The sequence below is a fragment of the Adiantum capillus-veneris genome, chromosome 26 (genome assembly GCF_014529385.1).
Source record: "Adiantum capillus-veneris isolate H3 chromosome 26, ASM1452938v2, whole genome shotgun sequence".
NCBI lineage: Eukaryota > Viridiplantae > Streptophyta > Polypodiopsida > Polypodiales > Pteridaceae > Adiantum > Adiantum capillus-veneris.
Window position 1 is genome coordinate 119,353,968 of NC_140956.1, and position 25,214 is coordinate 119,379,181.

Consider the following 25,214-nt stretch of genomic DNA (forward strand, 5'->3'; position numbering starts at 1 on the left):
AGGGAATTTCCAAATGCACCGTGACAGCCTTCCTATCACAATGAGAGAAGAAGTAAAGGGACATCCAGGAATGTGCCCTTCAAGCTTGCCAAAAAAATGACCTCCCAATAGGTTGGCTGACAATGACCTGGAGTGACAATATGCACACAAATGTGAAACCGTAAGCGACCAAAGTTGTCGTGTGCCACCAAGACCGGTAACAAGGTAGCTTCCGAGCCAGAACATGAGTATGCAAATCCAAAATATTCAGCCTGGCAAGGCGCTTGGGAGAACAGGACTTGTCCATAGATGAGAGCCGAAGACCCTTTCTACGAGCTAAAGTGCGCTAGAAATGCTCCAAAATAGTAGACATAAGGGAATGCAAGCATGACCGAGACCATGATAATAGAGGCAAGTAAAACTGCACATCAGCCATAAGAATGCACTGGACAATCCTGAGCCGCACATGTAGAGGCCAAGTGGAAAATTTCCAATAATTTAACTTGGAATACAAACGTTGGAGCACCCGATGCGTTTTCTGTGAAGCTAATGCATCCCAAGTGAGGGGATAACTCAAATGACGAACTATGACGTGTGGATCCCCTGGCCACAAGAGCTAATGCCAATCATACTCATTCAAAGGAAGCAGCTTACATTTACAGAAATTAACTTTGGGGCTTGCCGCCAAACAAACAAGTGAAGAGCATGCATAGTTTGCTCCACATCATCATAGCGGTTACAAGGAATAAACAAAGAGTCATCCGCATAAGCCTAACCAGCAAAGTGTTGCCTAAATGGTAAAACGAGGCCATGCAATCTACCAGCAGAAGTCAGAACATCCAAATGGGAAACGAAGGCGCAAAGCAGAGGACACCTGCCTTATGAAAGTCCGAGAGCAGTGGCAATCCCAAAGCAAATGCGTAACTGACTCGTCAACCCCATGACACCAAACACAACGAGCGGATTGGGCATGAAAAGAGAGTCATCAGCATAGGCTTGGCCAATAAATTGCTTTCCAGAAGGCAGAGCAAGACCGTGTAGATGACCTAAGGAAGTGAGGGCCTCAAGATGTAGCAACAAGGGGTGCGAAGCAATCGCATAAAGCAAAGCACTAAGAGGACACCCTTGTTTGAGCGAGCGCCCAAGATTCCAAGTGTCCGTGATAGAACCACCCAACAAACCTGCAAAAGTGCTATGAGCATACAGGAGAAAAATCACCCTCGAAATTTTCGGCCCAAATCCCAACCTTTGCATTGTTTCTGCAATATAATCCCATAAATCAGTATCAAAAGCTTTTTTGATATCAACTTGCATAACCAACACATCCTGTTGAGTGTATATTGCATATTCCATGCCTATGATGACATTCGCCAAATTGTCAGTGATGTGTCGGCGAGGTATGAAACCATATTGGGATTGATGAAGTCCTTCATTCAGGTAATCCTTAACACGGTTGACTATCATTTTGGCCATCAATTTGTATACTACTGGCATAAGGGTGAAGAGGATATACACCAAAAGAGAACACTAGTGTTCTCATGGAAAGAAAGCTAGAAAATTCTGTAGGCATTGGGGAAATATCTCCAGCTTGAAAATTGTTCACACACACACACACACACACACACACACACACACACACACACACACACTCTCGTTTCCTTGTATAACTGTGCTGTGGTTCCTCACTTTTACTCTTTGGGTTGTATCATCTCTTTTCTTAGAGTGATCTTTTTGTAAACAGTCACATTTTGTTTCTTTTATTTAAAACTGTGCTAGGTTTCCTTATTTTTCCTCTCTGGGTTGTGTCATCTCTTTTCTCAGAGTGTTCTTTTTGTAAACAGTCAAGTTTTTCTTCTACAAGCTTTGCAGATTTGCATGTAGTCTACTACGCCAAGGGATGGTACAAATAAAGATCAACCTTGAGAATGCAGAAGTGCAGTCTGCTGAAGCTACTAACAATAAAGAGTATTTAATGAAGGTATAGCTTATACATACTAGCATTTCAAATGTTCATCCTTTAAAAGAGACTTATCTCCTTCTCTTTTGCTCTTGTTGTGGCGTTGCTTTCTGTTTTTTCCCTTTGCTTCAGCCTACTGGTTTGGTGCAAACGATCCTGACATGCATGTACAAAGTGTTGGGGCTGGCATATGATCTGCGTTAATTGTAGTGCCAAACATGAGTGTCCACAGTTGCACCTCAAACAATTTTTTACCTACAAATGAAAGCTAGGATTTTGCTTTACATACCAGTCAATAAATTATACTTTTGATTCGACGCATGGATGGATTAGTTGATAGAAAAGATGCAATTTAGTGGGTTATGGGAGGTTTTATTATTATGATTATTTTATTTATTTTTGGGTGCAAAGAAGATACTTTTTTTAGTTTAAAAATCTGCTCAATAGGCTGCATCAACCATTTCATTGGGATAGATTGTACAAAGAGGGGAGATTCTTCCCAAATGAGTGACAAAAAATATGCAATGTCTACATCACATAATGAAAGGGGGGAAACGCCCTGTAGTGCCAGTGAAGACCATGCTCCACTGCAAAAATATGTTATGAAGACCATGCTTCATTGCAAAAATAGGTTGTGGACGCCATTGACTAATGAGGGCTTGATGCGATTTCTGAGCCTTGTTTGAGCTGGCCTAGATGCTCTCTCATACTACCTTCTGAGCATGTGGATCAGCTCAATCCACAAGGCTCGCAGTCATTTCCAAGACACCCTTTGAAGACGCTATGAAGAATTTGGTGGCCTCTACAACACCTCCATATTCACAAGATAGATAGAATGAAGAAAGTAGCTCTCACAAGAAGATGTAGGCTGATCTACACTCGCAAGTTTACTCACCCTTGCACACACATAACCTTGCCTACACTTGACTAGCTTCTCTCTACATTGCCATAGCGCCCCCCCCCCCCCCCCCCCCCCCCCCCCTTCCCCCCCCCCCCCCCCCCTTCCCCCCCCCCCCCCCCCCCGGGCCCCGGCCTTCGTTTTATGTTTCGCCTCCCCTCCTCCTTGCTCGAGGCTTCCAACTGAGGAGTGCTGGAATTAGGTGGTTTTCCCTCTTGTTTGTCTTTTTGCCGTAGCAAACACAGATGGAGGTCTCTGCTTTATCTTAGAGGGACTAAGGCAGCCCCCTCGCCCGACCCCACAAAGCCTACTGTTTGACTTGCTCTTTTGCCGATGGAGCAAGCGAGCCTTGCAGCAGCTGAGGTGGAGCGTCTCCAGACCAACTCTGTCATTTACAAAATTATCGGCACTCGACCTAGCAGAGGCGAGGTGCACGACTTCGTTCAGGCCGCCTTCTTTTTGAGGTGGGAAAGATCATTGACGTATAGAACCTCGGGTGCAGCTACTATGAGATCGAGTTTGAGATTCTGAAGATGGTGACCAAGGTCATTGAGATGAGCCCGCTGCCATCCGAGCAGTCAGGGCCATTTTTGATAGTGTCGCCATGGTTTTGTCCTTTCCTCTGATGTTCTTGTCGACCCATCTTGGTCTGCTTCTGCGGCGTGAGGAGAGAGTACCTCTCGCTACTATCTAGAATCGGCTTTGAGAGTTGGACCGTCTTGGAGACACTGCACACGGTAGCTTCAGTCGCTGCCAAGGTAGTAGGTATGCCTACAGTCCGCGTTCTGGATCGTGACACCCACACTCTCCTGAAGGTAGTCTTGTTGCCTAGATTGAGTGGTGGATGGCTTTGCTAGAGCATGGAGTATTGGGGACTCTAACCAGTGCTTCATATGTAGACAGATGGGCCATCTTGCGAAGGCATGTCCTCATAGGAGGACCTACCCACCACATAGACTCAACCTACCAAAGTTGGCAAGACACAATAGACAGAGACCCAAGACGTCTCAGCTGACACTACCTTAGAGATGGATGCCAAGGCAGATGTTGGCTGGCAACAGGTACATGGCTGTCGTCGCTAGGGATAGGCATGCCGTACAACCCCTCTTGGTGGCCGAACATGCCAGTAGCAGTGGGTTCCTACAGGGAACCGTTTTGATTCTCTGCAACAGGATGCCCCTAAGGGACTTCCTCCACCTTGGCCTCGCCACCACCAGCTCCCCCTCCTCTTATCACCCAGCCTCCACCTCCCTCTCCTCCCACCTTCTCCTCGTGCCCCTCCCATTTTCCCCACTAGACCCGCAGCCTTGTCTCCTGGACCCTCTCATACTGCGTCACTGGCTAGGGGAAAGGACCTTCCTCTACAGCTTGGAGATCTCGGCAATACTTTTGTTACGAGCCGACTGGCTCGGGAGGGACAACCCTACTTGAGGACGCCACTTTTGGTGCAGGCTTATCCTTTTGCGTCAGTCCCGCGAGGACTGACCAGTTTCGACATTCATCGGTGATGGGATTTTTTTACGGCTATACATGCTTTCTTGGCAACCCATCTCCTGACCTTGAAGCAACTTGCTTCAGAGTGAGGGCCGTCAAGGCCCAAGGCCTATCTTGGGAGATGACTTCCAAGGGGGGCGAGTCCGATGGGCCAAGTCGAGAATAGGTGGTGGGAACACGGCCCAGGACAAAGATCCCAAGGGGAGTCAAATGGTTGGGTGGAGAGAAAAATGACATGCCACTGAGTTTTTCCTTCTGGACAAGCGTGGAAGAGGGGATAAATGGCGAGCAAGGAGAGTCGAGAGCTGCAGGCCATAGCTTGGGGGGAGGAAGAGCATAGGGGCTCTCACGACTTTCTGTCGCACTCGCATGATTGGGGGCACAAACATTCAACAAGTCAATAGTTTCTCCAAGACATTGCAATGTGAGCCATTAAGTGATTATGGTAGCTTTGTTGGGTCACTATCAAAAAAGTGTGCTGCATTCATGTTCCAACGGAACCGTATGCCATCCAGTCCCAGACTTTTGTGGGAAGAGTCTGTGCATAGTAGTGAGGAGCATCAACCAGGAGACATCCGATGGCAGTGATGAGATTTTTCTGCTGAGATTCAAAGGAGGGGAGGGGGGGGAGGGAATGAGATGGACAGAGAGGTTACCAGTCTGAGTACTACCACCCTCTTAGGGAGCCAAGAGACCAACCACCAGCACAGGGTTGTACCCGCATTCATACCAGAGGCACCCTCATTGACAGGGCGATTGAGCTCGGGAGATCGAGACGACCACGACCGAGACACAGGAGCACACTACATCGACGGAGACTCCAGCAGAGGATCAGAGGCATTCTAGCACGACACCCAGATTGTCATTGAGGGCCTATTCTACATTTTCACATTTCACATTTCACATTTCACACTTCATTTCAGTTTTCATTTTTACTTTCAGTACTTTTTGTACTTGTACTTCAGACATTGTATTAGATTCACCACTTTGTATCTGATGGTCTCGTAGGTCATTTTGGCCTTTTGAAGACGTTAATATATCATTTCATTTCAGATACTCTCTCCCTAAGGGCGCCACATTCACAGGCTTGAATATGCAATTTATAGACACGAGGGGCTGAGCAGGGGCGTGGCTCACACTGCAAGGGTGTTGGAGGGGTGTGATGAGACATGCTTGGGTTTGAGGCAGAGGAGGGGCTCTAAGCTGTGGCGAGGAGAGGGAAATGGCGGGGCTGTCTGCGTGTGACGGGGTTTTACTCTGGCGCTTCATTTTCACGACTATTTACCATAAAACCCTTCATTTCTGATTTTTGTGCATGGTTATATTTTCCATTTCACGATTTCGAAAAGTGCCTCAATCCTATTCTAATGGGAGAATTTGTAATGCTTTGTTAACATGAATCAAAGATTCCATTTAGTTTATTATTGGAGCAGAATATACAGGCACACTTTTAACTCTAATCAATGACAAGACATTTATTTGCTGAAGTAAGGTGCTGATTTCCTCAAGTGTGTTGACATTCATTTTAGATATCCAAGGAGAGCATTGCTAAACAGATTCGTGATGGAATATCTCAAGTAAAGCAAGACGAAAACAAAGATGTAGTTTATTCTCTGATCATTGATGGCAAGGCATTGAATTATGCATTGGAAAAGGACTTAAACCAAGAGTTGCTTGAGCTTGCGATTCACTGCGCTTCTGTGATTTGTTGCAGGGTTTCCCCCAAACAAAAAGCGTTGGTAAGTACCCAAACACTCTGCCTGATGGATGCATTTAACCAATCCAAAATGTTTTTATCTGGAATTTTCTGAGTTGAAGCCACAATACGCCACAGCTGCCACATTTTTGGAATTCTCCACCTTGTCTGCTCAATATGTAAGAATTTTTATTTTTCTTCTTCAATGAAAGTTCCTCCAACTAACTCTGTTTTCAGGCCTATTGGATTAAAACAGAGAATCTATCACATGCTAAGAAAAGTCTTAAGTGGCGAGGTTATCTTTCGGCACATGCTTATCCACAACTAGATTTTTAAACTTCTGATTATTTCAGCTGCCAAAGTATATTCTGCTTTTAACATGGTTGTGCCACCGACATCTCTTTGCAAACTTTTGAATTTGGTGCCACAATCCTGGTTTTCTATGTGATGCAAGGGGCGTGACTCCTTGAACAGTTTGCCTATCCACATGCTTGTCTTTTCTGGTGGCCCATGATAACAAGTTCACTTCATGTCACAAATGCTTCATTTTTATGTCATTATAGTCGTGAAATGATGCATTGTGCTCTTAATCGGATGGCTATAAGATTGCTAGCAAGTAGGGGCCTCTAGCCCTGGTAAAATCAGATTTGTTCAAAGTTTTCATGGGCAAACGGCAACTGTTCTAGGTGTCATTATTGTTTTAAGGACTTTTCGTACTGTAGCGATGAGGGTCAACAAATATTAATTGGGAGTAAGTTTTCCACTAGTATCGAAGATCAATCGACTTGCTAACTTATGCAAAAGGCCTCATTTTTATGCATTGAGCTATGAAATTTGTGTCAGTACACTTATCTTTCAGTTTAATTGGAAAATAAAACTTTTTCTGTCAACTAATTCCCAACACTTCCATGTTTTTGAGTGATTTAAAATGCTTTCGAATGGTCTTTTTATTTTGTTGAATTTAACTTATTACGAGTTCTGTTGATCAGATAACCAGACTAGTGAAAGAAGGCACTGGAAAGACCACCTTGGGAATTGGTGATGGTGCTAATGATGTGGGTATGATACAACAAGCAGATATAGGTGTTGGTATAAGTGGTCTTGAAGGAATGCAGGTAATAATGCATGGAGAATTTTACTTGCATATTTTAATCAATATTGTAGGCTTTTTCGTTGTGGAGCTTTCTTCTTTTTTGGGAGGGTGCTCATTATAATGTGATTGATTGCGCAGGCTACAATGGCAAGTGATTTTTCTATAGCACAATTTTGTTTTCTAGAGCGCTTACTACTGGTTCATGGTAGTTGGTGCTACAAGCGGCTTGCATTAATGGTAATTTCTTTGTTTTATTATCAAGGTTTATACCAATGGGTGTGTTTTTAAAGGTTCATTATGTAAGGTAAACGTGCAGACTTGACAAGTGAAATGGTCGGCCATCTTTTTTTTTTGTAATTGTTGATCGATTAGCTTACCTCAGAGCAGAAAATTACAGAATGTAGGGCACATGGCCTACTCGAAAGAATGTAATAAAGTCTCAGCAGCTATCAAATGATCACAACCTGTGTACAAAACAGATTGCGTGCAACTGTGGAAGTTTGTCCTTTGCAATGAGAAATTGTTACAGAAAAAAATATTCTTTTGATGATATATCATGTCCCATCAGTTCATTTCTTGAGGGTACTTTACAGCAGATGGGGTTCTCAGATGCATGGATCAGGGGAGAGAGTGGGGCGGTTTTTACTCTGACGTTCGGTTCGCCAGGGCTGGCCTCTCGCCCCCTTCCTGTTTCTCTCCTATGCTGAGGTGATGAGCCGATTTCTGATATCACAAAGTTTGCTGATGACTCAGGTTTGTTTTTGGAGGGCCAAGAGGCCAACTTGCATAGCTGTGAGCAGGCTCTTGAGGTGTTCTGCTGTGCATCAAGAGCATTGATCAACTGGAGAAAGAAAGTGGCTTTCTAGGTTGGCAATGCTTGTGTGCTTGAGTGGTCACCTGGCGAGGGCTTTCGGTGGATCTCTCCAGGTACTCCTGTACGCTGTACGGTACCTCGGTTGCCAGGTTGGTTTGGATCTCTCACCAGAGCAGCAGATAGCTCCCCTTCTCCTCTCCATCAGGAGGAAGCTACTTCATTAGAGTTCAGCCCGACGTTCTCTTGTAGGTAGGGTTGTAGTGGTGAACCAGGAGTTGTTGGCTACTATGTGGTACATCACGTCTTGCTGATCTTTTTGAGTTCTTGCATCAGCGAGTTGGAGCGGCTGATACTCCTTGTGGACAAGACATGACACACAGACAGCTCGGGCCAAGGTCTCTTGGCAGGTCATTATTTTACCTTGCTCTCAAGGAGGGTTGGGGAGGGGAGCATAGACCGAGCACGGCAGAGCAGAGCCCTCCTTGGGAAGGTGGTTAGAGGTCTTCTCCCAGGGACAGAGCTTTGGAAAGAGTTGTTCCTTCACAGGATTCAAGCCCTGGTTCCCCAGATAGGCAGCCCTTGGAGGCCTTCTACCCGTTGGATCTTTACAGAGTTACGCAGAGTAGGCTTGAGCAGGAGGTGGGAGGATCGTTTTGTGCTGAGCTTGCTTTGGTCCTGGGAGCACCTGCGGGGGGGGCTTGAACAGCATTAGTTCACATGCATTGAGGAGTGGTTGAGGCAGCCACTTGTTTGGAACCCCTTGGTTAGTACACAACGAGGTTACTTGGTCGGTAGCAGGCCTCACGTCTCTTGGGGGTCCATGGCAGAGGGTCCAACCCGTACTTTTGGCAACTTGCTGCAGTTCTTAGTTCTTCCCAGGGAGATGCAGGGCATCTGCTACGTGGCATGTGGGGAGCGCAGAGCATGTGGCAGGACATTACAAAGGCTATCCCTGCAAAGTGGCACACCCCTCTGGAGCCGATAGCACACTACTGGATGGGGGCCTTCACGCGACTGGAGGTCCTCATCTCACTCACAGCGTGTACAGCCACAGGGTCTTGCAGTTTCTTCGAGGCACAGGGAGAGGAAAGACTTCACAGTATCTCTACCGAGGCACCAGTAGTAGCCGAGTGCTGCTTTCAGAGAATCCGAGTAGTGGGCATCTGTGGGAGGACCCGTGTCGTTGATCGTGACCGTGCTGATTTTGAGACTGGCCACTGGCGCCTTTGGGCATGGGAGAGCCGTCCTTTGGCTCGTGTGCAGTGGGATCCAGGGGAGTGGTCTTGGTAGGACCCCTTTGCCCTAGCTGACCACCCAGGGACTCCCTTCTTGGGACAGTCGGCGGCCGAGGAGAGTGACCTTGTTTTAGTGGTTAGTGGCTCACAGAGCTACTGCAGTTGGGAGTTGGCTGGTACACAGTGGCTTCTCAGCATGTGCAGCTTGTGGCCACTCACTTGAGACCCAACAACATTGTATGTGGGATTGTCCCATGGCACAGCAGGTTTGGCTTCAAATCTTGCGATTGATGCCTGCGCTTTCTTCAATTTGACAATACACTTGGAGTGCTATGGTGTGGTCCGTTCGAGATGGCTTCAGACAACAGGATGATTGTGATACGGATGGCAGGCCTACACTTTAGTCGGCCACAAAGATCATCCCTCAGGAGGGGACTAGTGATAGAGAGAGGTGTTGGGAGCTCATCTATGGCCTGATATTGTGGTTCATTTGGAGAGCCCGTCACTCTCGCATCTTCGAGGCTCGCCTTGTCCCACCGGCGGATATTGTTTGTGACTTCTAGCTAGAGCTGGTCCACACACTCAGGGGCCAGTTTGAGCATCTCCAGGGTAGCTCTGACCGCATGCGGGAGCGCCGGGAGGCTTTTCTAAGATTTTGGCGGCCTGGACCTTTCTTCACCATTGTTCAAGGTGCGCCCCGATGGCCATACCGACCACGAGTGTGGCTATTCCCTCGACCTATCTCCTGAGTTAGCCACCTTTGTACATATTCTGTTTTTCATTGGGAGAGTCTCCCCGCTTGCTGATGTAGCCCTCTGTTACATGGGCAGTTTGTAGCCCATTGGGCAAGTTTGTTAACTAATGAAAGGATCTTTTTCTAGAAAACAAAAATATGAATCTGTGTAGACTAGTATTAGAAACCTCTGACATTAAAAACTATAATCAATTGCTAACTCAGGTTTCTCGCAAGCGATACCCCCCCCCACTACATGGCCTTGAGAAGGAAGTTGCCAATTGCAGGCACCGAAAATCTGTTTCTTCCATCAGGATGCCGTTTGCGTATTCTCTTTACTTCTATCGGTTACATCAGCAAGCTAGCTTTTATCTTGGAAAAGAAGGATTTGTCGTGGCTTCCCTTTTTCCTCGTTTCCACTCATTGAGAGCAGACCTTGCTCATTGCGGCAAGCCAATCAAGGTGAGGTGGGAAAAAGCAACCTGGTGTGAGTGCAAGGCGGCCAAGGGGTGCACCCGCAGGAAGGAGTTGAGCTTGGGTAAGAGAAAAGCCATCTTAGTGAAGGGGATCGGGGAGCACCACAGATGGAGAGTGAGAGAGAGAAGGAGACACACGACACACAGATATGGGTGGGGAGACACAAAAGAGTGTGCAGCCCCCTATACACTTATGCTATGTATAAGGTATACAAGTCAGTGGGTGCCCAGACTCTGGGCGGCCGGGCAAGGCACAGACGCCTATACCCCAACAACCTCCCACTTAAAGGCGACCGTGCCTTTAAGCAAGAGAACCTAGTCTAAAGACTACAAAAGGTGAGAGAAAACTGCTCTCAACCGATGCCCACTGGCTGGCTGTGATCGTGTGCATCTGGCTGTCCTGCTCCCGTGTAAGTCCATACACCACTAGACGTACCACACACGTACTGCAAGTATGTACGCAATACCTGCATATCTCGCTCGTGCACTATGCCATCATCAGTCAACAAACGACTGACAATCCCAACTGCAAATGCTCTCACTGCAGCTGCGATATCTGGTCTCAAGATCAGCATCTCATACATGAGACCACCGAATGCCGATGCAATGCTAGCGGACCCTGCTATCTCTACGGAGCATGCATCAACATATATATCCCTGGCAATAGGCATCTCTGACTGACAAGGCGTGTCAGCCACATGCATCTCCTGACTGTCCGCAAAAGACGCATCAACCTGTCGTGCAACCTCAGAGCAAACCAGCTGCTCTAGGTGTCTGTTGGAAGACATATCCTGCACAACTATATCCCCATGCTCACTGTCGAGCATAGAAAGAAATGACTGCATAATCGCTGACATCTCAGCCTCCTCTGCAATCATCCACTGCAAACATGACCACTCAATCTGCTGTGACTCACTAGAGCTCTCATGCTCTAACTCCGTATGCATAGACTCTTGCACAACGTCCTCCTGTCGTGACTCACTAGAGCAAGACCGCTCTACCTGTCTATCCTGCATAGAAGTATCTCGCACAACTGACTCTATGCTTTGCTCAGTCACTAGCAAAGCATGCATGTCTGACTCTATCACCTCTCTATGTGATTGCTCAAGTCGTGCCCCAACTGTGTGCACAACGAGCTCACTACTCTGCACTCCATGCAAAGCATCCTGCAACCCACAAGCAAAAGAGACTCGCCTGCTCTCTCGTTGTCTACCTGGCTGCATGATCACAGAGACAACACCGTTTCTCCCGTGATCCACATGCAATGGGTAATCTGTATCATTCTTGGCACCTCTCGCAATCACTAGCGAACCCAAATGCATCACAAAATCTCGTTCTCGTAGCGAAATCTGACATCCACTATCCCGTAACTGCCTGACTGAGATCAAATCCCGTCTCAGATCTGGCACATAACGCACGTAACGCAGGATAAATCTCATACCACTGGGCAAGGACAAACATACGTCTCCTGCACCCTCAATGTCATACAGAACACCATCAGCCATGTGCACACAACCAAGTCTCCCACTAGAAAACGTGCTAAACCACTCACGATGCGACGTGACATGGAATGTAGCATCTGAATCTAGTAACCAATGTGAAGACAATGTGCAATCCGATATGCAATCCGTAGACATAAGATCGTCTGAAGACAAGCTAGATGTAAATGTGACATCGCAGTCACAAGCATACTCAGTAACCACGTACTGATCTCACTAGCATCTATCATGCCCAAATCTGCATCACTCATCTGTCGCCTCCATTGTCTCAAACGCCTGAAACATCAACGCCTAATGTGCCCTCTATGTCCACAATGCCAACATGTCAAGTCTCTATGCCGTCGAGACTTGCGTGTGGGACCAATCTCTCCCATGGACATAGAAGTGGGACTAGACTCCCCTGTAGACATGGATGTCGCGTACATAGCATGTAAACTCTGCCATAAAGCATGAGTTGTAGTCTCCCTCGAGACCTGCCAGTAAACAGACTCAACCAGATTCAAACAAATCGTAGACATGGCTAACTCATCAAGATCCTGCCAATCATCATCACGCATAGAATTGGGCTTCGCCGATAAACCACGCAAGGGTTTATCCTGCCCCAAATCCGCCAATTCAACAAGCATATGCTCCTGCCAAGCAACAAAATCTGCACCATCAAACTGTGTCAGAACATAACGCTGGAAGTCAAATGAAAAATCAGCCATAATGCTCGCAAAAGAGCAACCAACAATGAGTAGCAAATGTCAACCAAATCAGCCCTAAACTGGCTCGAATCGCATCAACAAAAGTCTGCAAATATGGCTGTAAAATATGGCTGCAAATCAGCCCCAAAATTCAGCTCTTAAAGAGCTGCATAAACAAGTCACAAACGTGTCCCAGATCAGCCTACAACTGAGTCATACATGGACACTTGCAAAGAGGAAACAATGGCTGAAAATTTAGCGCCCAAATAAGCCCTCAAACCTGCCTGTAAACTTGTAAACCTGTAGCTGAAACCTGCTGAAAAACCTCAAGCCATTAGTGCTCGAATCCGGCTACCTAGCTCGTAGCCACACAAGCATACATCACAATACTCACTCCTGTGAGTGTGCCAAGATAACTGTACGCCTGTCAAACCCGTGAGATAATCACCAAGCCCACACTGTGCGGTATCGATGCATACACACGCACAAATCTCCCACCTGCAGAGAACACCACACGCAAATGCTGAGTGCAACCCGCAATCTCTACCTAGATCGCATAAATGATGCGCATAAAACTCCTGGGAAAATTTCACCAGAGTTTCGTCAGTAAAACGGCCACAAAACCAGTAACCAAACTGACTGTACGCTCAAAACCATGAGCAACCAAAGCGCATCAAACCGTACTCCAAATGCATGCACCAATCTCCACACTTTGCATACATCATTGCAAACACCTGCAAATCTAGTACACAAATATCTGCTCTACCTGTGATGACTGCCAAAAAACATGCTCGAGGCATACATTGCCGAGCTCAAAATGCAATCACATTAGTCTCCCTGAGCATCAAACCTTATAAGGCATACATTGTATCCTCCCACCTGTGAGGAAACTTGCAGCAAATATCACTCTCACATCTGAGAGCAAAACCATGTGTGGAATCTTCGACACACAATAAACAACTGCTGCAGCAGAAAATTCAACGTTCAGAATTTTAAAATTCTGATATTACGAGCGCGTCCGGAGCATGTCAAAACCCCAAGGTAGACTCCTGGATCACATGTATCCGAGTCCGGGTGTGAAAGCTATGCCAAAAACTTCTGTTTCGACCCAAAAACGCAGCATAAACTGCCAAAAGAGGGTTGAAAAATGCAGCTCCTCAACCGTAGCTCAAATGAGGTTTTTGATGGCTCGAATGGCTTCGAAAAGGGGGTAAACCGCCAGGACGCCTGGTGGAAACACTCTCGGAAAGCTGAATTTTCCGATGCCAAAGTCGAAACCTTGTTTGCACGCTTGAAAGTGCGCGCGTACGCGGACGCGATTTCAGGAATGAAACTGGCTCTCCGCTGTCGTCGTGACTGTGCACACACGCGCTCCCTCCGCACCTACGCTCTGATACCAATTGAAGGGGATCAGGGAGCACCACAGACGGAGAGTGAGAGAGAGAAGGAGACACACGACACACATATGGGTGGGGAGACACAAAAGAGTGAGCAGCCCCCTATACACTTATGCTATGTATAAGGTATACAAGTCAGTGGGCGCCCAAACTCTGGGCGGCCGGGTGAGGCACAGACGCCTATACCCCAACACTTAGATGCAGTTTGCAAGTAGTACCAAGAACCCAAGTTCCCCAAGCACCAAGAACCCCAAGTACCCAAGAATCCAAAGTACCCAAGTTACCCCAGTCAACATGTCAACACGTTTTATGGAAATCAACTGTAGGTGTCAAGCTTTGGGATTTTTAGGATTTTAGGCCCCTTTGCCGGTGCTTCATCAGTTCTTTGAGTCGGTAGGCCCACGGCCCATCTTTTGGGTTAAATTCCTCTTCTCCACTCGGCCATTTCTCTTCTAGTTGGGCATGCCACGTCATCACTTTGCAACGTTCCCCCCTTTTGAAAGAATTGTAATTGCCCACGATTACGCCTGCAAAAACAGCCAAAGGACAAAAATTTCTTGAGTAGACACTGACTCTATGTACTTATGCATCGGACTCCACCAATCCAACACTTCTACGAAGACGTCAGTCACTGATCAATCACATTTCTGTCGGAGGTCTTAGATACAAATCTAGATCAATGTAACCATTTAGCAATCACATCCAAATAGTGCCGATCTTTTCACTGATGTCTTGATCTGCTAAATCTTGTCACTACCGGACGTGTATCCTTTCTTGTCACATTTCAATCAAGCAAACCATGCCCATGATTTGGGACCTTTCGTTTAAGGTTGTTGGGTTGCCAAAATGCGGTGGGCTTCTCAAGGATCGAGGAAAGGGGAATGGAGTTCCCCTGGGTCCTTACAAGCTAATCATCATGCATGGGAGCAACAAGTTATGGAGGTCCAACGTGGCACTAACAAGAGGTTTTTTGGAATCTCATGGTTTTTTCAACCCATGGTGGTGCAGTTGATGTAGAGATGCCTCATGCCGTTGTGGATTAACCCACATGCACGCGCGCAGGCATGGGACTTGTGGTATGTATATTTCTTTGTTACATTCATTTGGATATCAAAAGGGGAGAGAGAAGGATCCATGGCTCTGCCCCCTCCCATGTGGTTGTGCGTAGTGTGTTGTTGCGGGCGTGCGACGGCGTCGTGTGTTGCCGATCTTGCCGTTTGTGGACGGTGTTGTTGTTGCCGGCGGTGCTGTGGTTGGTGCCCGGTTGGGGTAGTTCACATGCAAGGGGGCCATGGCCCCACCCCCTTTCGTTGAGCATAAGAAGAGATCCCCTTGATGACGATCCAAGGGGCGGGGTCCCATGGAGTCAGAGAGAGAGAGAAATGAAATGAAATGAAATGAAATGTTATATTAACGTCTTCAAAAGGCCAAAGTGACCTATGAGACCAGAAAGTTACAATGTGGTGTATCTGATACAAAGTCAGATTAACAAAATAAATTAAACTAGGATAACAAAATATAAATATTGCGGGATCCTAAACTAAGCAGTACAATGTGAAGACAATATGGGAGGGGAGTAGGGATCCATCTTCATCTGCACTTTGGACGACGAAAGAGAAGAGAGAGAGAGAGAGAGAGAGAGAGAGAGAGAGAGAGAGAGAGAGAGAGAGAAATGAAATGAAATGTTATATTAACGTCTTCAAAAGGCCAAAATGACCTATGAGACGAGAAAGTTACAATGCGGTGTATCTGATACAAGGTCAGATTAACAAAATAAATTAAACTAGGATAACAAAATATAAATATAAATACTGCGGGATCCTAAACTAAGCAGTAGAGAGAGAGAGAGAGAGAGAGAGAGAGAGAGAGAGAGAGAGAGAGAGAGAGATTGTAACACCCTCCTCCGAAGGCCCCACTCTCGTCGGCGAGAGTGGTCTAATCTTTCATTGCACAAAGGTGTACAATGCGAATGCAATGGATTGATGCAATGGGACTATGCCGATTTATGGCTGGAAATCCCTGGTTTGGCGAGGAAACTTACGGCTGAATAAAAACGCTGGTCCAACCAGGCTTTGGCTGCGTTTTTGGGGCTGTAAGTGACTGCTGAAAACGCTGAAGAACTGCTGGCTATGGCTGCGTTTTATGGCTGCAAACCTGCTACAAAATCGCCACAATAGGCTGCGTTTTTCAAGGGCCTAACTGAAGGCAAAACGCTGATTTGCTGAAAATCTGAGATGCCAAAACGCTAGGGTTCTGGGGCTGATGCTGACTGTCAAAAACGGTAGTGATTGGTGCTGCTTGAAGGGGACACAAACGCCGGGAGTGGAGGTTTGTGGGCGATGGCTGGCTGTAGGGGGGGAACACCAAAGAGATGGAGTCGATGGCGATGCTGATGCTTGGCAAACGCCAAGGGATGGGGAAGTATGGCGATGGTCTACTGCTGAGGTGGGGTACTGCTGAGAAGTTGCCTGTTGAGCGGGAAGCTCCTGCTGCCACTTCTGCCAGAAAGTGCTAACTTGGGTTTGCTTATATATTAACTTAGCAAAATTGCCCTACCTACTTTTGTTGGAAAGTCACTTAAAAATAATAAGTGAAAATAACCAATAAATAGGAAAATAGGCTAAATGCACTGGAAAATTCCCTTAACTGATGCTAATGGATTCTGATGGGAATTTTGATGATCATGCTGTGTGCAACTGGAGCATATGCATCTATGCGAAGTGACTGGGCATGCACGGTCTACGAATAGACTCACAAAAGTGCCAAATCATTGCTAATCTAGACTTGACCCCTGCGTGGTGTAGCTTGTCCACGGACACATAGGGTAGGGATGTGTCACGTGACATCCCCTCCTTTTCAAAGTGAGGTACTGGTACCGAACTGTATGGCGTCGAGGGAGATCGCCAACAACATCCGGAATCCTGGAAGGGACTCTTGGCCGGCCCACTCTGCTGTGTGGGTCGAGTGGTACTTGAACTTCATAAAGGTCTGCAACGCTTGCTTCTTTGGGCCGCGCCGAAAGCGACACAAAGTCTGCTAGATCTCCTTTCTTGCGTCAACTTCGTCTAGAGATCTGCTTCTTTCGTCTTCAAGAAGCTCCATGGCTGAAAATTCTTGAAACCATCTCCAACACAAAACCATGAACATACGCATTCCATGTAAAGTGAAGGAAAAAAATCCTGTCTGCTCTAAGGACTGTGTATGCAATGTAGATGAACATATAGACGGAGTGAGAACCCGTTCATCAAGCACATGCAAACAATGCGCTCGAATCTTTTCTGTTTGATCAAAATCAATCAACTGTGGCAAATCACAATGGAAATGCTCATGCTTGGTGCTCATACAATCATGTGGTCTTTCGGAAACTGTGTCATACCCAGGAAGAGACATGGAATGTGACTTCCTGACATACAAACTTTTCAACTTTTCATGAACAATCCGCATACATTCGTGCTCATCCATGAGAGAAACGTGTTCAACATACAATATGTCATGCCTAGGAAAAGGGATCACATAACGATGCTGACTAAAATACAGGAAACCTTCACGAATAAAACACTCGAACAATGCGTGCGTATCAATCATGCGAACACATAATACTTCCTGTGAGGGTTCTTTGGACCAAGGCTCGATAGCCGAGATCGGTTCTTCCTGAATGATCGAATCGTCTTGTGGGGGTTCTTTGGATCTCGGTCCTCGACTCGAAAGCCAAGATCGGTTCTTCGTGATTGATCGAATCTACAACTAGGTTAGCTTTGATAGAAAAAGCATCCACTAACACATCATCCTTGTGAACAATCACATTATCTTCATTCAAATCATCATGCTTGTGAGAAATCACATCTTGATCATGCAAATCATCATACTTGTCATTGTCATCCAAATCATCATGCAAACCATTATCCTGCAAATCATCATGTTTCTCATAATCATGCAAATCCTGTGTCATGCTGTGGAGAAAAAGAGATTGAGAGAATCTCCTTATCCCGAATCCTCTCAATCTTGTCCTGCATATTAGCAATGAGAGATGGAGAAGGAGCAATGTCCTCTCCATGAATGACAATAGGAGAATTACTGTCGACATTGAGAGTTATAGTGTTAGCCGTAAATTTCAGGAGAGCGTCATTATCACGAAACCATTTAATGCCTAAAATCATATCACATCCTGAGAGAGGAGAAACAACAAATCTTCTAGTGAAGGCAGTCTGTTGAATTGCAAACAACACATCAAGGGACTCCTCCGTGATGAGAGCGTCCATACCGAGACGAAAGCCAAAGACCTTGATAGGAGATCTCGGACTAACTTCGAGGTGGGCTCTCTCAACAAGAGAGGAACTGATCACATCATGCATACTACCTAGGTCAAACAATATGACAAAACGGTGCTCTGACGTACGACCATAACATTTAATGAAAGAATCATCAATGGGAGGGTCCTGAGAAACTTTGGGCACAACCGTGTCATCATTCATTGTATTGACAGATGTAGTGGGTGCTGTGGGTTCTTTAGATTCGTTCGATTCAAGCTTAGGACATGTTCTTTTTATGTGACCCTTAATGTGACAATGAAAACAACGACCTTCCTTAGAATAAGTGCTTTGTTCTTCCGACGTGATGTATCCTCCTACAATTCCTTGTGCTATTTTTTCATCTGGAGTAAGCTTAGGTTTAGCAATTGTGTTAGCCTTACCCTTAGATTCATTGGAAGAATTCTTGATGAGATACTGTTGGTAGATTGGGTCGAAGAGTTATCATTCTTACCATTCTTACCGTTCTTACCGTTCTGAGGGTTCTGAGAAGTCTGTGAGATACTTGTGGAAGTGTTGTTCTTCTTAGGCTTTCCCTTGTTGTGCTTCATCTCCTGTGCGAGAGCAATCGCTACCGCCTTGTTGAGATCGATTGGATCGAATACCTCGACATCGTACTTGATATACTCGATTAATCCAAAGAGAAAAGTCTCTTTGCGCTCATCATCCGACATGCGTAATTGGGTACCTAGCTGCAAGACACGATTAGAAAAAGACATAACTGGCATACCATTTTGCTTGAGAGCGCACCGATCGTCTTTCAATCGTGTGAGGTACTGAGGTGGCATAAACCGCGCCTTGAGCTTGTCTTGGAAATCAGCCCAACTAAAAGAGGGGCGTGAAATTGTCGGTTGCCTCTAGGTGCGTGGCTAGTTGTGCCTCTTGCCATGCGTGGTACCAATTGATGGCATCACCGACAAGGTACATAGTTGCTGTGAGAACTTTGCTATTTCCTGTCTTCTTAGTTGTCGCAAAATAAGCATTAAATTGATGCAACCAAGAATGAATAACTGTAGCATCCATCTTACCATCATACTTACTGAAAGTCAACTTTTCTGTGACTGGATGGTTGGAATCCGCATCGTGGCTTGCGCCACTTGACGACTTCCATGATCTTTGGGTGGTTCGGTCTTCAAGGCTAGGGTGTGGGAAATAAATTCTTGATGACGAATCTCCCTTTGAGCCTGTCGTTCATCGCGCTAGCGTTCGAAAGCAAGTCGATGTTCTTCTTGTTTTGCGGCAAGAGCAATGCTCTCACGTTCCTGAGCAAGGCGATTTGCTTCTTGTCTATCCATCATGGCCATCATCTGCTTGACGACTGCCTCCAGAGGGTTTGGCGTAGATGGCGAAGGGGGAGGGTTGAAGAAATCATCTCCAGGTGGGGACGAGTCTTCGTCGCCTCTCTCATGCTCATCACCTGTATGCGAAGTATCCATTCCGCTTCGGGTGACGACCATGCACTATAATCTTGGGTTCTGAAGTTCGCGAGGAACTTGGGTTCTTGAGGGTCTTGAGGTTCTTGAGTTCTTGGGGTTCTTGAGGTTTCCTTTCGCTTGCAAATCGCGTTGAGAAGGATGTTCTCTTCACCTGAGTTCTACCCTTTTCTGCGGGTGCACCCCTTGGCGGCCTTGCGCTCATACCAAGGTTGCTTTTTCCTACCTCACGTCGGTTGGCCGGCTGCTAAGTGCATGGTCCGCTCTCAATGAGTGAAAAGAGACACAAGGGGAGGCTGGACAAGCCCTTCTTTCTTGGGATTCCTGTCACTCTTCAACAAAATATGAATAGGAATCGCCACGCCCAAGTAAACTTGGGTTCGTGCGATCGCAACAAGCAAATTTTTTTTTTTGTGGTTCTTGCGGTTCTTGTGGTTCTTTCCTTGAGTAATGCAAAACACTTCCAAAGCTGTGATACCAATGTAAAGTGCAACGGAATGGATAATGTGTTTTCTCAAGATTAGTGATCTTTATTGCTCAAGGTTCCTTTTAGTTCTTAGGGAAAGAGAGAGCTTTCCGTCTATGATCACGAACAAAGTGACTGGATATTGTGCGTGCAAGTGAATGAGACTGAGAGAAGGAGAGAGAAGAGATACGACACCCGAGAGATTGTAAAACCCTCTCCGAAGGCCCCACTCTCGTCGGCGAGAGTGGTCTAATCTTTGATTGCACAAAGGTGTACAAGAGAATGCAATGGGAGTATGCCGATGACGATGACGGGGATGACGACGACGACTCGAGGGCTGAATCTCTGATCTTCTTTGGCTGAATTTGTGGACTGTTTTCGGGGCTGAAACTGGCTGCTTTTCTGTGGTCCTTATGGCTGGTAATCCCTGGTTTGGCGAGGAAACTTAGGGCTGAATAAAAATGCTGGTCCAACCAGGCTTTGGCTGCGTTTTTGGGGCTGTAAGTGACTGCTGAAAACGCTGAAGAACTGCTGGCTATGGCTGCGTTTTATGGCTGCAATCCTGCTGCAAAATCGCCACAATAGGCTGCGTTTTTCAAGGGCCTGAACTGAAGGCAAAACGCTGATTTGCTGAAAATCTGAGATGCCAAAACGCTAGGGTTTTGGGGCTGATGCTGACTGTCAAAAACGCTAGTGATTGGTGCTGCTTGAAGGGGACACAAACGCCGGGAGTGGAGGTTTGTGGGCGATGGCTGGCTGTAGCGTGGGAACACCAAAGAGATGGAGTCGATGGCGATGCTGATGCTTGGAAAACGCCAAGGGATGGGGAAGTATGGCGATGGTCTACTGCTGAGGGGGGGTACTGCTGAGAAGTTGCCTGTTGAGCGGGAAGCTCCTGCTGCCTCTTCTGCCAGAAAGTGCTAACTTGGGTTTGCTTATATATTAACTTAGCAAAATTGCCCTACTTACTTTTGTTGGAAAGTCACTTAAAAATAATAAGTGAAAATAACCAATAAATAGGAAAATAGGCTAAATGCACTGGAAAATTCTCCTAACTGATGCTAATGGATTCTGATGGGAATTCCGATGATCATGCTGTGTGCAACCGGAGGATATGCATCTATGCTAAGTGACTGGCATGCACGGTCTACGAATAGACTCACAAAGTGCTAGATCACTGCTAATCTAGACTTGACCGAACTGATTGAACCCTACTGTGGTGTAGCTTGTCTACGGAGACATAGGGTTGGGATGTGTCACGTGACATCCCCTCGTTTTCAAAGTGAGGTACTAGTACCGAACTGTATGGCGTCGAGGGAGATCGCCAACAGCATCCGGAATCCTGGAAGGGACTCTTCGCCGGCCCACTCTGCTGTGGAGGTCATCTTTCCCGTGTGATTTTGCAATTTTATCGCCAAAGGACTCGTCTTTGGACACTAGAGGGCTCTCGGCAAGTCAAATTGACCTAAAACAGGCTGAAATTAGGTCAAAATCGCAAATTACAGGTTATGACAGCAAAATAGAGGTTTTGCAAATCATGTATTAAGGTGTGGGAACATCTTTACTAGGTCCCCGCTACTCGAAAACAAAGAAATTGCTGAAAAACAGGTCCCAATACAGGTGCTTTTAGCAAATTTCAGATTTACGCAGGTTTTTGCAAGTGTATTTTTGATGCATCTACATTGAGGAAAGTGCAAATTGTTGGAATCTACGAACATTTGACAAGTTTTGGCTATCTATGACCATTTGTGGCTCAATTTTGTGCAATTTGATGCTACAAATTGGGGCTTTTGGTCATACATGCTTCTAAAGGCTGTGTATTAGCTTTATGTATGTTCTGTGAGGCTAAAAACAACTAAAATTGTTGTTTTTGAGCACAAATTCACTCGTTGAAATTTCCTGCGCATAAATTTTAGAAATTTTTTTTTGTGCCTAAATTGACCCAATTTGCCCCAAATTGCTCTTGTGACCATTTGGAGCTGTAGTGCACACTTTTGTGAGGCTATACTCCGGTTTTGGTGCATTTTGTCCAAAAATTCAGCGTATTAGCCCTCTTATTCGTGCAACTATGGTGTCATCTTCTTCGGATGTGAAGAATCTCTTCGAGATTAGGAAGTTCGATGGAACAAGTTTCGACCTTTGGAAAGACAGGATCTAGGGAATCCTATTTCTTAAGGATTATGAAGGGGCACTTGAACAGGTAAAGCCATAGAATATGTCGGACGAAGCATGGGTTAGCCTCAACAGGAAGGCATTTACATACATTAAAATGGCCATGACCGATGAGACAGTCATTGATTTGAAAGGTCTCACAAATGCTTTTGATGTGTGGGAGAAGTTAAAGGCGATGTATGAGAATACAACGCCTGTCAACCAAGTGCATTTGATGCGAAAACTTGTTGGCATGCAGCTAGATGAGTCCAAGAGCGTTGTAGAGCACTTGTCGTTGTTTACAGGTACTTTGTCGCGGTTACAGAATTCAGGTTTGCCTCTTTTTGATGATAAGCTGAAAGCTATCTTCTTGCTTATGACCTTACCTGATTCATGGGAAACATTGATGGTTCCATTGTTAAATAACCCCAATTTGACCTCTGATGGTTTTAGGGGTTCTATCTTGAATGAGGAAATCAGGAGGAAAGCAGGTGGAGAGGGAGGCAGCTTTGCCAACATGTTTAGAGGCAGGACAGAGAAGAAGAATGTCTATGCACAAAGGAGTAAGAGTAAGAGTAAGAGTAAGAGTAAGGAAAGGGGAAATGCCAGCAAAGGCAAGGGTGATGTGACTTGCTATCAGTGTGGCAAGAAAGGTCACAAGAAACCCGATTGCAGGTACTACAAAGCCGAATTAGAACGGAAAAAGAATGGCAGAGACAAAACGAAAGAGAAGAAGGAAGTAAAGACAGATGCACAGGATAGCTCAAAGGACCAAGAGAAGGCCAATGTGGCTTCAGCTAGTGTTGTGATTGAGGAGCTGTCAGATGTAGAGGACATCTTGTGTGTCACTTGTCAGATGATGATACTTATGACCTTGATGCCTCTCTTAATGTTCATTGACAGGACATGCAGATCACTAAGAGTGATCTTATTGATGCTTTGTTGACTGTCAATGATGCATTATCCCAGACTTGGATAGTTGATTCGGGTGCTTCATTTCATGTGACTCCTATCAAGGAGTGTTTCTCTACTTTTGATGCAGGCAAGCATGGCCATGTATACCTTGGAAACAATCATGCATGTTCCATTGAGGGTATTGGCACTGTGCATCTCTCCATAGATGACACAAATGAGCTTGTCTTGCATGATGTTAGATATGTGCCGGGAATCAAGAAGAGTCTGCTTTCTGTTCGTCAGATGGATATGCATGGTTACAACATCTTGTTTGAGAGAGGATCATGGAAAATGACTAAAGGCTCAATGCTGATTGTAAAGGGAACAAAGAAACGGACACTTTACTGTATGCATGGAAAGGCCACGTTGGGTAAGTTTATTGCGTTGGCTGAAATTAACTCTCACATTGAGTTATGGCACAAGAGGCTTGGCCATATGAGCCAAAAGGGCCTTTCTAAGTTTTGTACTTTGAACAAGCTTGATGCTAAAGGCACAAAGCATGACTTTTGTAATGAATGGCAATATGGCAAGCAAGTAAAGCGTTCTTATTACTCCGGTGTCTCCCGTAAATCTTGTGTGCTTGATCTTGTACATTCTGATGTATGTAGCATGCCTACTAAGTCTATGGGAGGTGCATGCTATTTTGTCTCCTTTGTTGATGATCATTCTAGAAAAATTTGGGTTTATTTGCTTAAATCTAAGGATGAAGCCTTTGCTGCATTTAATAAATTTCATGCATATGTGACCACCCAAACAGGTAGAAAGCTGAAATGCTTGCGTACGGACAATGGAGGGGAGTTCACAAGTGCTGAATTTAACAAATTTTGTGAAAATTTGGGCATTAAGGGGAAGCTTATTGTGCCATACAGCCCCTCTTCTAATGGTGTGGCTGAAGATTCAATAGGACACTTTGTGAGAGGGTGAGATGCATGTTGTCCACAGCTAATCTCTCTCATGGATTTTGGGGAGAAGCTTTGAAAACTGCAGTGCATATATGCAATCGATCCCCTCACATGTCTTTGAAAGGTGACATCCCTGAAGAGGTTTGGTCTGGCAAGCTTGCTTCGTATGATCACTTATGCATTTTTGGTTGCGAAGCTTTTGTGCATATTAGATCTGAGTTGAGAAGCAAACTAGATGCCAAGTCCATTAAAGGCCTTTTCATGGGATATGGTAAAGAAGGCGAAATGGGTTACAGGATTTGGTTACAGGATTTGGTTACCTCAGCTCAAAATGGTTGTGCGCAGCCGGGATGTTGTTTTTAATGAGGCAAGGTTGCTTCAAGACAATTGTGCCTCAAAACATGACCATAAAAGGATCAAATTTCAGCATGACCAGCCACCTGTTAGGCCTATTCTTGACCCTCAGGATGCACCACATATGGCTGAAAATGTAGATGGTCCAGTGGTGTTTGAGCCAGAAGATGTTGGGCAGCAAATTTGAGGCTTCTAAAGGGCATTTGCAGCCACAAAACAATGCTGAAAATGGTGGTGAAAATGATGTACAACAGCCCATTGTTGATGATTTTAACATGCTACTTGATGTAGACCCATTACCGGATAATTTGGATGATTGGGTGAGGCAGTCTACTCGTCCAAGACGGACTGTGAGTAGATATGATCCCTCTTTGCATTACATTATGTTGACAGATGAGGGAGAGCCTCTTACGTATAAAGAGGCAAAGACATGTGAGCACAACGACAAGTGGGAGCTTGCTATGCAGGAAGAGATTAAAGCTTTGCATGCTAATTATACTTGGGATTTGGTGGAATTGCCCAAAAGAAGGAAGGCTATTCCTAACAAATGGGTGCATAAAATCAAAACAGTTGATGCAAAACCCGAGTATAAGGCAAGGCTAGTTGCGAAGGGATATGTTCAAACCAAGGACATAGACTTTCAGGAAGTGGTCTCTCCCGTTGTGAAGATGACCACTTTGCGTGTATTGT

The 25,214-nt window shown here is 45.7% G+C and overlaps 1 protein-coding gene across 4 annotated transcripts in view; it reads left to right on the forward strand.

Annotated features, from left to right (window-relative positions):
- Positions 1 to 25,214, forward strand: part of LOC147424074 (putative phospholipid-transporting ATPase 9) — a 133,020-nt gene that overhangs the window by 89,597 nt on the left and 18,209 nt on the right. For all 4 annotated transcript variants that reach the window (XM_086501124.1, XM_086501125.1, XM_086501126.1 and 1 more), the window contains 4 exons: positions 1,849 to 1,957; positions 5,858 to 6,067; positions 7,014 to 7,139; positions 7,256 to 7,354. In XM_086501124.1, coding sequence (XP_086357250.1) covers positions 1,849 to 1,957; positions 5,858 to 6,067; positions 7,014 to 7,139; positions 7,256 to 7,354 — 544 coding nt within the window. The remainder of the gene's footprint in view (positions 1 to 1,848; positions 1,958 to 5,857; positions 6,068 to 7,013; positions 7,140 to 7,255; positions 7,355 to 25,214) is intronic.